Genomic DNA, 16286 nt, shown 5'->3' on the forward strand with positions numbered 1-16286 from the left:
GAATTCCTTGGGAAGGAGCAGATCGGAAACGGCCCAAGCGAGGGAGGCACGAGACCGGAGAGGTCACGCCGTGTCCCTGAGCTGTCCCCAAGCTGTCCCCGAGTGTAGGAGCGTCAGGGTAGGATGGTGGGGACAGACGGAGATGAGAGATCTGTGCAGCCAGGTCGTGGAACTTGGGGTTTATTGCAAAGGGCCTGGGTGCAGGGCCCTGCTGGGAGCTGCCAGCCACAACTCAGAGCAGGCCCCAAAGAGGGAGAGAGAGATAAAGAGAGTGGTAAAGAGAGAATGAGAGAGTAAAAGAGAGGAACAGAGGGTGAGATCTGTGTTACAATACGATAAATCTTCTTCTGGCCTTGGAATTTGAGGTTTATTGCAAAGGGCCTGGGTGCAGGGCCCTGCTGGGAGCTGCAGCCACAGCTCAGAGCAGGCCCGAGAGGAGAGAAAGGTAAAGAGAGAGAAGGCAAGAGTGTGGTAAAGAGATGAGACAGTGAGGAAGAGTAAAGAGGGTAAAGAGAGAGTAAAAGAGGATGAGGTTCCTTTTATAATACAATACATCTTCTTCTGGTCTTGGAACTTGGGGTTTATTGCAAAGGGCCTGGGTGCAGGGCCCTGATGGGAGCTGCCAGGCACAGCTCAGGGCAGGCCTGAGAGAAGAGAGGGGTAGAGAGGATGAGAGGGTAAGAGAGTAAAAGGGTAAGAGTGTAAAAGGCAAGAGAGCAAAGTTCCCGTTACAATACAATAAATCTTCTTCTGTGTTGAATATTCTAATTCTCACTAACCAATCTAGTACGGTATACAAATCCTATAGCATTTCCATACAGCCTATGAGAATCATTACATTACTATACTGTGTTACATTTTAAACTCTAAAAATTCCTCTTTGGACCCCTTCTGCCAAGCTGGCAGGGTCTGCTCTGACCCTTGGACCTGTCTGCAAGCAGAGGGTGTTGTTCCATCAAAAGGGGATTACCTTCAGTCAGCCTCACCATTGTTTTCCAGTTGTTCAGTAACTGAGGGATCTCAAAGCTTGCTTTCATTTCAATCTCGCTTACAGTTTCTATATTCTCAAAATCTTTTGCCAGACGATCATGTTTATAAGGCTTTCCTGTTTCATCTTCCCCAACACCCGAGCTGTCCCCAAGCTGTCCCAGCCTAGCCTGTGGCACCCCCCTGTCCCCCCGGGGCTCCGCGATCCTCGGGATCGTCCTGCGCGCTGCACAGTGGGGTTATGGAAAACTTGGTAGGGATGGAAGCACCAGAGTTCCTTTGGCTCCTGGGCCTTCCTCCGGGTGCTCCTCCTGCTCCTGAGGGCTGGATCCACCCGTGAGGAGAGCACCTTCCCCCAGGTTCTTCTCCTGCTCTTCAGAGCTGGATCCACAGATGGGGAGAGGAGCAGGATCCACCTGTGAGGAGAACACCTTCCTCCAGGTGCTCCTGCTGCTCCTGGGCTCTGGCAATGAAGCCCCACCGGGAAGGGGCCGTGTTTTCCCCACTGCCTGCAGGGAGGGATCACAGCCGGGCCCTTCCCCCAGCCTGGCCCACAGGAATTTTTTGCAGCTGTAATTCCTGCCTTGTGCTGCTCCCAGCGCTTCTCCTTCCCCTCAAGGTCAAGGCTGCGGGCTCCTGGCGCCGGGGCTGCTTCCCAGCCACAGTTCCGGGGGATGCTGAGGGGCCGGGAAGGGCAGAGGGGACATGGGGAGGGTCATGGAGAGGAGGGGGGAGGACGGAAAGCCTGGAGGAAAAGGGTTTGAAAGCTGGAAAACAGAGGAAATCAGTCATGTGAAGCCCAGGAGAAAATACACTTGTCTTGGTTTGGAAAGACGAGTCTGATAAGGAAGGCAGGAGCCTCCCCTGAAATGGAGAATGTAAACCCTCCCCACTCCTCTGAATTGCTATAAATTTTAAATTAAGGGGCTCTCTGGCAAAAATATGGAAGCAGGAAATAACAGTTCTTTAATAGAGAAAGGAAAAAAAAAGGATAAAATAAACAACGCAGTACACTAAAACAACACTGACAGAGTCAGAACCCAACCTGACACCCTGTGGGTCAGGGTGTTGGCAGCAGTCCCATTGGAATTGTGGCTGCAGCCCTCCTGCAGTGTCAGGGGTGGTTCTGCTGGAGCAAGGGGGATCCGTAGAGAAGGATGTATTCTTCCTCTGAAGATCCAGTGGCAGAGGCAGCTGCTGTTCCTCTGGGGAATCCAGTGCAGAAGCCGTGCTGGTGTCTCAAAACCTCTGGATTATATCTGGGTAGCAATGCTTGGCTCCTCCCTCTGGGCTCACATCTCCCAATGGGATGCTGCAGTTCTTATCAGTCATGCAGTGACATTCAATAGCTGTTATCAGCAGATGTCCCCTTCTGAGGGAGGAATGAATGTGGTCACTCAAAGAGAGAGATAAGGCAAACTGCCCACTTGACAAAGATAATCTGCCATACAGATGGCAATTGAAAATGTCTTGCATTGCAATCTTCAACAACACTTTTGCTGGGCTCCATGGGTTTTGGAGCTGTGACAGGATTGAAAAGCTGGAATCTCGAGCTTTGGGAGATGCTGAAAAATGCTGATTTAGGAAAGGGCTTTGCTTGCAACTTCTCCCTTTTCCAGCTCAATTCTCACAGCCCCCACCTACCTTTCCTGGTCCTGGCTCTGCCCTCGCTGTGGCACCACAGGTCATGCTGTCACAGGATCTCAGCATCCTCTTTTTGTGGGTGGAATAGGTTCCTGCCCCAACCCTCTTCCCCGCTCTCCCTGATTCCCCTTACCTGTCCCAGGGAAAGGAGCAGCTCAAGGTGGGAGTCGCTCCTCTCAGGGCCACTCACAGGATGCTCAGTTTTGGAGGACACCTCCTGTTGTGTACGGGCTTTGCAGAGGAAAACCTGGCAAGTGGCCCCAGATGGGACTGGGGAGTCCAGGCTGAGGCCTCACTGAGGATCTTTGGCCATTCTTAACTGTAAATAAGCAGTGAAAAATCTTAATCTTTATATTATGCAACTATGAGTTGTGTTTAAAGCGATGTGTTCCATCTCCCACTGTTTCTGACTAGTACGGGAAAAGAACATTAATTTAGGTTAATGGCTTTAAACTGAAGGAGGGGAGATTTAAATGAGATTTTAGGAAGAAATCTTTCCCTGTGAAGTTGCCCAGAGCAGCTGTGGCTGCCCCTGGATCCCTGGAAGTGTCCCAGGCCAGGCTGGATGGGGCTTGGAGCACCCTGAGGTAGTGGAAATTGTCCCTGCCCCTGTGGAAGGAGATGAGCTTTAAGGTCCTTCCCAACCCAAACCATTCTGCAATTTCCATGATAAACTTGGGGCAGGAATCATCTCCTGGATTTCCCCTTGTACCTCTCCTATACCACCTCTGGGCTGTGCTGGGTGCGATTCCTGCAGCACAAATACCATTCATAGCACAATAAAGACGGGAAAACAGGAGCAGAAATTCACTTTTAGGGATTCAGATTCCCATAAGGACACAGAGGGGAGCAGGGCAGACCCCAGGAGGACCCAGCTCTCCTGCCCTGGCCTTTTTAAACCAGCCCAGAGCACAGCAAGGCAGGGGTTAAGCATTTCCTTACTGGATGAGGACCACACACAGGCCCTGGCTGCTGACACCTTTGCAAAGAGTACCCTCCTCCCATCTCCAGCCTCTTCCCATGCTTGGGAGCTCATCCCACGTTCCCAGGGAGATCATCCTGCCATTCCTGAGAGCTCATCCTGCCTTTCCCAGGAGCTCATCCTGTCATTCCAGGGGAGCTCATCCCATCTTTTCTGGGGATCTCATCCCACCTTTCCTGGGAGCTCTTCCTCCCATTCCTGAGAGCTCATCCTGCCTTTCCTGGGGAGTTCATCCTGCCTTTCCTGGGAGCTCATCCTGCCTTTCCTGGGAGCTCATCCTGCCTTTTCCAGGGAGTTCATCTCCGGGATCTCATGCTGCCTTTCATGGGGAGATCATCCCGCTTTTCCAGGGAGCTTATCCCTCCTTTCCCAGGAGCTCAGCCTGCCTTTCCCGGGGAGCTCATCCCACCATTCTCAGGGATCTTATCCTGCCATTTTCAGCAGCCCATCCCTCCTTTCCCAGGAAGCTCCTCCTGCCTTTCCCAGCCCTGCTCCAGCCCGTGGGATCTGCCACCCCTTCAGGGAGGTTTGGGTTTGGCTGCTGGGTCATGCCCTGCAGCGTCACCGCTGGGATATTTGGGATTCTCTGGGATGTGCTGCACTCATCCCGTACACATGGAGTGGGTGGGTAAGAAGAAAACCCCACAGGCTTTGTGCAAGTCCCCAGCACGATTTGAGTTTGATGTAATCGCCTCAGACCGAGTGGAAATTCTCTGCAAGCCAGGAATCTTTCACCGGAGCAATTAGCAGAGCGTTTTAAAGAACAAATGCCATTGGAATCTCGGGATCCATTTGTGGATGGGGTTGAGGGTGAGTTCCCTGAATGAGTTCTTTGTTTTCCATCACTTTTTTAGGTTCAGCCAGCACACTTTGAGAGCAAGAGCTCTTCCCTCAGTGTGGTGACAGTCCTTAAAGTGTGTCTGAAATCCAGGAAAGCCCCAGAGAGGATTTCTGGGCTGTTGCTCACCACCCCCTGCCAGTGCTGTTATTTCCTGCTCTCTTTAAAGCATCAGGTGACCTAGGGCACTCTTGGGGCTGCTTTTCATGGAGGGTGCTGCCACAGGATAAAGGATTCCCATTGATCCTGAGCTCCTTTCCACAGGTAGAAGCTGGGAGAACCCCTGAGTGCAGTGCAGAGCTGATGGGGTTAATCCACCCTCAAACCCTTCTCATCTTTTTCTTCTCTTTTCCTCTCCTTCCATCCCACTCCTGCCTTCTCCAGGACCCTGCTTTCCTCATTCCCCTGCCCGCCTCGAGTCCTTCTCCTCCATCCCTTCACTCATCCCCCTCTCCCCTGTGACAGTGTTCACAGGGATCTGAGGATGAGGGAAGAGACGAGGATCTGACTCCATGTTTCAGAAGGCTTGATTTATTATTTTATGATATATATTATATTAAAACTATACTAAAAGAATAGAAGAAAGGATTACATCAGAAGGCTAGCTAAGAACAGCAAAAAAAGAGGAATGAATAACAAAGGTTTGTGGCTCAGACAGAGAGTCTGAGCCAGCTGACTGTCATTGGCCATTAATTAGAAAAAACTCTATGAGACCAATCACAGATGCACCTGTTGCATTCTACAGCAGCAGATAATCAATGTTTACATTTTCTTCTTGAGGCCTCTCAGCTTCTCAGGAGAAAAAATCTTAAGGAAAGGATTTTTCATAAAAGATGTCTGTGACATTCCCCTGCAGGGGCAATGCCGGGGCTGGGGACGAGCCCGTGCTGACCCCGCAGTGCTGGCCTGGCACTGTCACCCCCACTGGCCTCGGGAGAGCACGGAGCAGCCAAGGATGCCTGCAGAGGGACCCGGGACTCCTCTCTGGACATAAGGGGTGGCCGAGGGAGAGACATGTGGGGACAGCGCCCTCCCAGCCGGCACAGATCTCCCTGCTCCGACACGAGCGGCGCTGACCATGGCCACAGCTTGGAGGCTCCTCACCTGGACCCTCACCCTCGGCCTGGCCGGGGGCACCTTCCCCGGCTTCCCCTTCCAGTCACAAGGTAGGGATGGGGTGGGGTGGGGTGGGATGGGGTGGGATGGGATGGGATGGGATGGGATGGGATGGGATGGGATGGGATGGGATGGGATGGGATGGTCTGTAAGAGCCTGAATGAGAGATGCAGGACTCCAGGCAGCTCTTCAATATGTAGTTTATTGTATCCAAGATGTTACAGCAGTCCAGGATTGTGGGTGACAGAGCCTGTGCCCACAGCTGTCATCCCAAGCTGCAGGCAGGCCTGGAGACCCACATCCCTCATTCAGGCTCTTACTAATGGTGCCCCACGTTGGGCACCACTGTAAGAGCTGAAATGAGGGATGTGGGACTCCAGGCAGCTCTCCAACATGGAGTTTATTCTATCCAAGAATTACAGAAGTCCAGGATTGTGGGTGACAGAGCTGTGCCTACAGCTGCCAGCTCCAGCTGCAGGCAGGCCTGGAGAACCTTAGCTTAGGTTACAATGCATTATATACTTTTCTTTACTGAGCATTTTAATACAGTAGAACCAATCTATACCTTAACTTTTATCTATAGCTTATCATAACTACTATAATGACCATATTTATGTTACTATTCTCCAACCACTAAAAGTTAGTACATTACAGTTTAAGCTAGAAACTGTTTTTCAGTTTTCTTGCAATAGAAAATTCTGAGACTTTTTTCCAGCTTGCAACTTTGCTGACTTGTTTGCCTGTGCTATCTTTCTACTTGGCAAAAACATCTTCTTATTTAAAGTATGTTTATCTTTTGCTCAAAGCCATAAAAACCCCTTCTACCTAACACACCCTTTGACTCCTTGGTTATCCAGTAAGACTGGCTCTGCAATTCTTTTCTTCTACATCAAAACTTGCTTCCATCTCTATTCCTTCTTCAGATTCTACATTCAAAAATCTTTCTGCTAAGCACACATATCTGTGAGACTTTCTTGTCAAACTTTCATCCTTCCCAACAGTAGTGGTTTTGGTTGTGTCCAGAGTGACATCCCTGAGAAGATGCAGTGTCCAGCCCCACAGCACCACCAGCTTCTCCCACACCACCCCACCCTCAGCTCTGGACACGTTTTTCCTCCTGGAAATGCTTTTCAGGTCAGGACAGAACCTCCAGCCCTGAGTCCCAGGTGCTTTGTAGCCACAGTGAGCACAAACCACCCTCTGATTCACTCTTTTCCAAGCCCACGTGGACTGCAAAGAGGCAAAAAGGAAAACAAAACACTTCCGACAGCAAATTTTTCCAAGCCTGAAGTCATTTCTGAGTGCAAAAAGTCACCCTTGTTTGCCCAGCCCCATCACAGGGAGGTGCTGGGATGGAGGAAAAGCTGGAGCATGGGAAGTTAAAGCCCTAATAATTAATTCTGGCCAGAGGTGCCAGTAGTGTTTATAATTGGGAAGAATGGGAGCTCAGCCCTAATCCCAGAAGGTGGAAGGGCTGTCCCATTCCTGGTGGCCAAGGAAACCACTCTGTCAGGCTCCCACGTTGGAAAACAGAGGAAAAGGAAACTTTCCAGTGCTGCCCTGTGGTGAGAGTGCAGTTTGGAGCTGGCTGAGTTTCTGATGGCTGGGAAGGCTCTGAATGTGGGGGCTGGCAAAATTCAAAATTCAACCACCGTGGAGCAGCCAGGCCCCTCCTGCTTGCTTAGGAAACAACAAGTAGGATGCAGAAAGCACAGGAAGACTTTTCCAGAGGGAGCAGAGGGAAAATCTCCTCCCATGAGGGCTCAGGAGGCTGAAACTCTCCACGCATGAGGAGTTCAGGAGGACACTCTGTGAGGAGGAGCTGTCATGGTCCAACACGTGGATATTTCCCATTTCAGCCCAAGCCTCTGAGACTGAGGGTTGTCAGACAAAGCCATATTGTCAGTTCCTTTGCTTCTTTTCTGCCTGTCAGGATTGGGATTGAAAGCACTCAAGATGGTAATTCATGTTCAGATTCAGATGTTTTTCAGTTCTTATCCATGTCACAGTCTCACAAACTCTGAGTTCTACAGCACTTCACTCTAACAAACTAAAAATTGAGCCCCACCTCTCTCTCTCTACAAGGCCTTTTAAGGATAAACTGTCCAATTAAGAAATGGCACCTAAATTGTTTTTAATTTTAACCCAATAACCAACCACGAGTGGCCCACAATGCGGACTTTTTTATCCAATTACACAATTATCCATTACCTGCAGAGGAAAAAGCTGCATTCCAAAAACTGCTGTCCCAAGGCTCTGCAGGCTGCAGTATTTGGAGCATTTCCCAGGATCCTGCAGGCTGGGCAGAGCCTTGGGATCCCAATTTTTGGAATGCCGTGGCAGGACCATGACCCTCCACCTGCACTGCGCTGGGTTGTCCATTGCTGGTTGTCCAACTCCCTTTTCAGGTTGAGTCTTGGTTTTGAAAGCCAGGTTTCTGCTCAGGAAGGCAGGAGACTCCCCTGAAATGGCAAGTGGAAACCCCCTCCCTCCAAATTGCTATACATTTTAAATTAAGGAGCTCTGAGGCAAAAATATGGGAGCAAGAATAACAGTTCTTTATTAGGGAAGAAAATAAAAAGATAAACAACGCAGTAAACCAATACTGACAGAGTCAGAACACAATCTGACACCCTGTGGGTCAGGCTGTTGGCAGCAGTCCCATTGGAATTGTGGCTGCAGCCCTCCTGCAGTGTCAGGGGTGGTTCTGTTGGAGCAAGGGGGTTCTGTAGAGAAGGATGTATTCTTCCTCTGAAGATCCAGTGGAAGAAAGAGGCAGCTGCTGTTCCTCTGGAAAATCCAGTGGAGAAGCTGTGCTGGTGTTCCAGAATCTCCAGATTATATCCAGGCAGGAATGCTTGGCTCCTCCCTCTGGGCTCACATCTCCCAATGGGATGCTGTAGTTCTTATCAGCCATGCAGGGACATTCAATGGCTGTTATCAGCAGATGTCTCCCCAGAGGGAGGAGTGGAAGAGATAAGAAAAACTGCCCACTTGACAAAAGACAACTGCCATACTGACGGCAAATAGAACACAATTTCTTTGGCAATCCAGGACATCCAGGATCCTGCAGGCTGGGCAGAGCCTTGGGATCCCAATTTTCGGAATGCCATGGCAGGACCATGACCCTCCCCCTGCACTGCGCTCAGGCTGGCATTGCTGGGTGTCCAACTCCCTTTGCAGGCCGCCATTCCCATGCATGTCCTTCCCTCCCCAGAGGAATTCCTCTCCAGCTTGGATCACTATGAGATCGCCTTCCCCATCCAAGTGGACCAGAACGGCGATTTCCTCACCTTCGACATGCGCCGCCAGCTGAAGCCGCGGCCGCGGCGCTCGCTGCCCTACGAGCCCTCGGAGCAGCAGGTCTTCTACAAAGTCTCTGCCCACCACACCCAGTTCCTGCTCAACCTCACCCTGCACTCCAACCTGCTGGCCGAGCACTTCACCGTGGAGTACTGGAAGCGGGATGGCATGGACTGGCAGCACGACTTCCACGAGGACTGCCACTACGCCGGGCACCTGCAGGACCAGTACCTCAGCTCCAAGGTGGCCATCAGCAACTGCAACGGGCTGGTGAGTCTGCCTTGTTTGGCTTGGCTTGATGGGGGCAGTGCCAGCTGCTTTGGTCGTCCAGAAGGTGGATCTATGTGGTGGGAAAAGATTGGGGTTGGTGGCAAGCTTTATATTTAATATATTTTTTAAAAACCCACTTTTTTAAAAACCCCATCTCTATATCTCTATATTTCTGTATCTGTATATTTCTAATTATATTGTATATATTATATATTATATATTATATATTATGTACAAATTTTATATATTTATTATATATAAGATATTCTATTATGCTATATTAATATATTATATTATACTTTATTTTATATGTATATATTTTATATTATTTTTATATATTATATATAATATTTTATGTTTAAAATATTATATATAATATTTTTATGAAGAAAGTATACAAAACATATGTATAAATTTTATATACAGTATAATATTAATATGTTGATGTAAATATATTATTTTATATAATTTTATATTAACACAATATATTATATAAAATATATATAATATCTATAAAATACATATAAAATTTTTATAATATAGATATTTTTATATACATACTTATCTTATATTTATTATATTTTATATTTAATATTCCACACTGTCATTATGATCAGCAGAGGTGCAGATATCCCTCAGACATCCATAGGGGTTCCTGATCTCTGCTGATCTCTGTCACTTCCAGTCCAGTTTCTGGGCATTTTCCCATTGATTTTGGTTGGAATGGGATAATCCTGATTCTCTGGGGATACCCAGACCTGGCTCTCGCCAGGTTTTTCCAACAACAACAGCAAAGAATATTTTTCTGTGCTGGTGAAGAAGAAGTGAGGGAGGGCAGGGATTTCACAGAGCCACAAGTGCATCCAGATCCTTCCAGCTGCAGATGCACTCCTGAGGATCCCACGTGCTTCTGTCCATGTTTCAGGAGATACAAAATGCTGATTCTGAGGGAAAAAAACCCTGAAATAATTGGTTTTTCAATATGAAAAATGAAACATCAAGAAGGGAGCAAGGTGGCATTTCCTCAAAACCAGCAAGGCTGCAGGAAGAAGGGTGGGAATGGTTGATTTTCCAAGTCCTGATAGCTCAAATTGATCATCCCAGTCCTAAATATCAGCAAGGAATCTTAGTGGTGGGCATGAGTGTAAGAACAGCTGAGCTCTGGACTAGATTGCTCAGAGAGAGAGAGATCTTGGAAGATCTTTAGGAACGGGCCAGACAAAAGCCTCTCAAAAACCCTTCAGGTATGATTCATTAGCTCTCCCAGCCCTGGGAATAGACTGAGGGCTTCCATCCCTATTTTTCTGTGATTTTCTGATATTTCTGGCTTGCACAGCACATTCCCTGAGCTGCCAGATGGAGGGATGGAGCAAACATACCCCGTGAGTGAATCCCAAGGCTGATGGCTCCCTTGGAGGGGTAGAAAAAGCCTCTCAGGGCCAGGTCCATATTTCTGCTCCAGCCTCACCTCCTGGAAGCATTCAAAGAGCTTCCAAAGGGGAATGAATTCCCATTTGATTTATTGCTGGGTGACCCTGCCAGAACAGTGCTGTGGGTTATTAACAGAAAATGAGAATCTGACTCATTTTATATCACAGAGTCTGAAGTTTCCAGCTCACAGCCAACAACCCTGAGCAGCACAAGCTTCCAGAGCCCTTTGTTTGGACATGGGAGTTCTGCTGCAGTCCCAGGGAATTTCGTGGGGCTCACAAAGGCTGAACTGGCCCTGCAGCCCTTGGAACTGGGAGAATTCCATCCCCAGGCCCTGTTTAGCTCTGGAGAGGCACCAAGGGCTGCCTGGAGGAGAATGCAGCCAGGCACAGAAAGGGACAGAGGGTCATCCAACAATCTCTCCTCTGCCTGAACTCTGTCCTTCTGCCCTCCAGAGTGATGGACACAACGAGGATGGGGTCACTGAGGACAGTGGGGTTGGGGATTGGAGCAAGAGGAGTCTGGAATGTTTTTAGCTGGATTTGGGCAAGAGGAGTCTGGAATGTTTTTAGCTAGAGGTAGAGGTTTTTAGGAAGAGAGGAATGTTTTTAGCTAGGTCTGGAATGTTTTTAGCTAGAAGGGGGCCGGATTTGCCATGAGAGATGTTTTGCAGTGCTCTGGGTGACCAGGAACCGCTAATCCATTTGTGCCATCCCTCATGCCCAGCAGGTTCTGCTCCAGGAGGGCATCACCCATCCTGGAAGGGACAGGAGAGGCCACCAGGTGCAGGTTCCTGCTGAGGGGGCACTGCACTGCCCCACCTTTGCTGCATGGGCACCTGGGCGCTGTGGTGGTGACTGGGCACAAAACTGGGACCTGAGCTGGGCACAGAATGGGACCTGAGCTGGTTATGGGGTGAGCTGAGCACAAGGAGGAGGGAAAGGATGACTGTGAACACAGTAATGAGCTCCAGCCATCCTCCTGCTCTCCAACTCCCACATCCTCAGGAATTCCCATGCCTGCAAGGTTTGGTTTTGAACCACTTTGTGTCAGAGGAACAGCCAAAAGGCCAAATCTTCATCAGACAATCCCAGAATGGTTTGGGTTGGGATGGACCTTAAAATTCATCTCATTCCACCCCCTGCCATGGCAGGGACACCTCCCACTGTCCCAGGGTGCTCCAAGCTCTGTCCAACCCGGACTTGGGCACTGCCAGGGATCCAAGGGCAGCTTTCCTGGGGAGCCTCCTGAGCCCAGCACGAACAGGAGTGCCTGGAGGGACCCAGGCACCGCATTCCTTGGAGAAACTCAGTGCCAGGAGCTGGGATGGAGCTGGTGTTGGGCTCCCAGAAACTTCTGGTGCTGCTCAGACCTTTCATGTCAAGGGAATGTTGCTGTGAGGGTGGAGAAGAGGGACCCTGCAAGTATCTGGTGGGTTTGGTGATGACACCACGGAGATCTGCTCCTCCTGGCTGTCACTGCCTCGCAGGACAGGTGAGGAGGTGAGGAGGAGGATGGACCCAGATGGGGAGGATGGAACCAGATGGGGAGGATGGACCCAGGTGAGGAAGATGGATCCAGGTGAGGAGGATGGACCCAGATGGAGAGGAACAGACCCAGATGAGGAGAGTTGGATCCAGATGAGGAGGAATGGACCCAGGTGAGGAGGAACGGACCCAGATGACCCCTCAGTCACACAGGTCTGGCCCCAGGCCATGGCTATGCCTCTGCCAAGTGTGGTATGAGCTGACAGTGCAAACCCTCCTTGCTCTGCAGCTGACCTGTGTGAATCACACACAGGATATCCAGTGCAGCTCCCCCACAAACCACAGAGCTCTCTCAGGACCTCTCACACCCCCTTCACCAGCCCTGTGTCACGTCCATGTCCAGCCCTCACAGCTCAGTCCTTGGAGTCAGCATTGGGACAATTCCCAGGCTCCTGTGGCATCCAAGCCTTGCTGTTGGAAGGTGAGACAGAGTAGAAATTCTCTAAAGTAGAAATCCATTTTGATTTAGGTGAAATGTACATCTTTGAGTCTGTAGTTAGAAAACATAGCTATGTAGCCTGACTGCAGAACCTAGGCTCGGAGAAGTTGCTTCAGTGAAGGACAGAGATAAGGGGGGAGAGACAAAGGGTGATAAAGAGAGACAGAGAGACTAGAGGTAGAGGTTTTTAGGAAGAGAGGAATGTTTTTAGCTAGAGGTTTTTAGGTTGACCTGCTGTGACAGCAGGTCAACCTAACCTAGGAATTCTTACTGGTAAAGAAGAACTAGCAGCAAATGTCACTCGAAATTCGTAAAAATGAATATGTATGAACCTATTGTGAAATTGTATGCATATGTATTTGAGAGGGAGATAAAAAGAGACCTGAACTTCCCAGAAGTACGCATGTCTTTTAAGGAGAGTAATCTCCACATGCATCCAGCACTGTAATAAACATACCGGCTTTACAACTTTCACAGAGTTGTAGAGTTTTTTGTTATCTCCACAAAACAAAGGTGCCAGGCAGGCGTGGAGCCTCTGCAAAGCTGGAGTGAGAGCATCCCTTTGGCATTGGGATGGATTTGGGGCAGGACTCGCTGTGCCCCCGGGCTGGGGATGACCTCCTTCCCCCATCCCACACCACAAAGCTTTTCCAGCTGGCTCTGCCGGGCTCCCCTGGCCTCGGGAACCTCACAGTGCCTCGCTTGTGCTTGGAAAGGTGGAGCTGAGCCAAGAGCAGCAGAGCCCGGGGCAGGAGGAAATCCCCCGGCACTCGGGAATGCTCACACAGTGAGGCATTGAGCCTGGCCAGGGAGGGGACAGGGACAGCCTGGCAGGGACAATGTCCAGAGAGGGGACAGGGACAGTCGAGGGTGTGACAGTGCCAGGAGAGGGGACAGGGACAGCCCTGGCAGGGAGTGACATGTGATAGTGTTCACAGGGGTCTCAGGATGAGGGAAGAGACGAGGATCTGACTCCGTGTTTCAGAAGGCTTGATTTATTATTTTATTATATATATTACATTAAAACTATTAATTTTATTATATATATTACATTAAAACTAAAAGGATTTCATCAGAAGGCTAGTGAAGAATAGAATAAGAAAGAATAACAAAAGTTTGTGGCTCGGACTTTCTGTCTAAGCCAGATAAGCTGTGATAAGCAATTAATTAGAAACAACTAACATAAGTCAAAGATCCACCTGTTGAATTCCACAGATTAATGAAAAATCCTTTTCTTAGGATTTTTCTTCCTGAGGAGCTGAGAGGCCTCAGGAACAAAATGTAAACATTGATTATCTGCTGCTGTGGAATGCAACAGGTGGATCTGTGATTGGCCCATGTTGGATGTTTGCAATTAATGGCCAATCACAGTCATCTGGCTCAGACAGAGAGCCACAAACCTTTGTTATCATTCTTTGCTATTCTATTCTTAGCTGGCCTTCTGATGACGCCTTTTCTTCTATTCTTTTAGTATAGTTTTAATGTAATATATATCATAAAATAATAAATCAAGCCTTCTGAAACATGGAGTCAGATCCTCGTCTCTTCCCTCATCCAAGAACCCCTGTGAACACCGTCACACCAGAGAAGGAGTTTGGCTCTGCTGGTGGCCTCTGCTTAATCAGCCTTCAGATTTTAAATATTTGGGGTGTTTCCCAAAACCTCTGGGGATTTACCCCTCTCTGAAGCCCTGAGTTCCCTGCTGCTGGGGAGGGTCCTGAGCTGCTTTTTGGCTTTTTTGGGAAGGCCAAGCTCAGAGCTGAGTGCTGCTGTGTTTGAAGGGGTTTTTGGGATCCCACAGGGATCCCACTGAGACCGAGTGGGTGGAATAGGAAACAACTCATTCATAACTCAGCAAGGCAAGGCTGTGATTTCCAGAGGACTTTAGTGAACACAGATGTCCCAAGGCATCCACCACCATCTGGCTGGGTTTTCCTCTGCTCTGTGGCTTCCTGCAGTTTGGTGTTTGTGCAGGATTCCTCCTCAGCTTTTGTCAGTCCCCAGAAATTCGGGGTTAATCAGCAAAAACCTCACCATGAGAAGCCACCAGGTTCTCTGTGCACCTTTGGTATTGCGTCTCCTCTTGTAGTTGAGACAGAGACAATACAAAGCAACACTCCATTTTCAGAAGGCTTCAAACCTGTTTTTATTCTAGCATGCATGCTTTTTATACATTCTTACAAAGCTCATAACTTTACACTTATTGGTGATGAGAGACAAACAAAGTGTTTATTGGAACAGTTGCAGGTTTCTCTTATTTATCCTTCTTTCTTTCTTGGTTTCTACGTCTCTTTCTTGGTTTCTATGTCAGCAACCTTGGTAGAAAATTCTTTCAGGGGTAAACATGGATCCTCTGATCAAACTTCTCTCTGGCTCAGAGAAATGGCTCTAAAACCTCTTGCACACCTTGTGTTCCCTCCTACAGCACGGGGTGATCGTGGCAGATGAGGAGGAATATTTCATCGAGCCCCTGAGCCCTGGAGCCAACGTCAGCATGGGGGGAGAGGGCAAGGGCAGCCCCCACGTGGTGTACAAGCGCTCGTCCCTGCAGTACCCTCACATGGATGCAGCCTGTGGAGTGATGGGTAGGTGCCCCAACCATCTCCTCCTCAAATCCAGCCCAAAACCCCCTGGGGAAATCCTGGAAAAGAACCAAATTTTTCTACTAAATTTGAGATTTTCTTGGGTTTGTTTTTACCCTTTTCTGGTGGTCTGGGCTTTGGGAAGATCCTGTCCTCTCCTCCTCGCAGCAGGGCTTGAAAATTTGTAAATAGAGCATGGAATGGGAGAGGAAAAAAAACAAACCTCTTGTTTTTCTTCAAAAGAATCCTTCCAGATTTGGCCAATTTGCAGAGGATTGGGAAATCACAGGTCACGTGGGCTCAGCACAGCCTTGGCTTTGGGGTTTGTGTCCATGTTGGGATAACTCTGCTGCTTATGTGGAAAAGGGCCTTGGAGGGGGGGATGTGGGGCCTGACCCATCACAGGGGGCTCTGGGGGATGTTTAGGGGCAATGGTGACAGCACATGTCTTGGTTTGGAAAGACAGGAGTCTGCTAAGGAAGGCAGGAGACTCCCCTGAAACAGAGAATGTAAACCCTCCCCACCCCTCCAAACTGCTATAAATTTTAAATTAAGGGGTTCTCAGGCAAAAATATGGAAGCAGGAAATAACAGTTCTTTAATAGAGAAAGCGGGAAAAAAAGGATAAAATAAACAATGCAGTACACTAGAACAACACTGACAGAGTCAGAACCCAACCTGACACCCTGTGGGTCAGGCTGTTGGCAGCAGTCCCATTGGAATTGTGGCTGCAGCCCTCCTGCAGTGTCAGGGTGGTTCTGTTGGAGCAAGGGGGTTCTGTAGAGAAGGATGTATTCTTCCTCTGAAGATCCAGTGGAAGAAAGAGGCAGCTGCTGTTCCTCTGGGAAATCCAGTGGAGAAGCTGTGCTGGTGTTCCAGAATCTCCAGATTATATCCAGGCAGGAATGCTTGGCTCCTCCCTCTGGGCTCACATCTCCCAGTGGGATGCTGTAGTTCTTATCAGCCATGCAGTGACTTTCAATAGCTGTTATCAGCAATGTCCCCTCCCAGGGAGGTGTGAATGTGGTCACTCAAAGAGAGAGATAAGGCCAACTTCCCACTTGACAAAGATAATCTGCCATACAGATGGCAATTGAAAATGTCTTGCATTGCAATCTTCAACAGCACATCAGCCCCATTGCTGCACC

The 16286-nt window shown here is 49.0% G+C and overlaps 1 protein-coding gene across 1 annotated transcript in view; it reads left to right on the forward strand.

Annotated features, from left to right (window-relative positions):
* ADAMTS10 (ADAM metallopeptidase with thrombospondin type 1 motif 10) overlaps positions 1-16286 on the forward strand; it is a 71831-nt gene that overhangs the window by 11644 nt on the left and 43901 nt on the right. The window contains exons 2-4 of the mRNA XM_064734310.1: positions 5308-5617; positions 8785-9140; positions 14983-15142. Coding sequence (XP_064590380.1) covers positions 5530-5617; positions 8785-9140; positions 14983-15142 — 604 coding nt within the window. The 5' untranslated portion in view covers positions 5308-5529. The remainder of the gene's footprint in view (positions 1-5307; positions 5618-8784; positions 9141-14982; positions 15143-16286) is intronic.

The sequence above is a fragment of the Zonotrichia leucophrys genome, chromosome 28 (assembly GCF_028769735.1).
Source record: "Zonotrichia leucophrys gambelii isolate GWCS_2022_RI chromosome 28, RI_Zleu_2.0, whole genome shotgun sequence".
Classification (NCBI taxonomy): Eukaryota; Metazoa; Chordata; class Aves; order Passeriformes; family Passerellidae; genus Zonotrichia; species Zonotrichia leucophrys.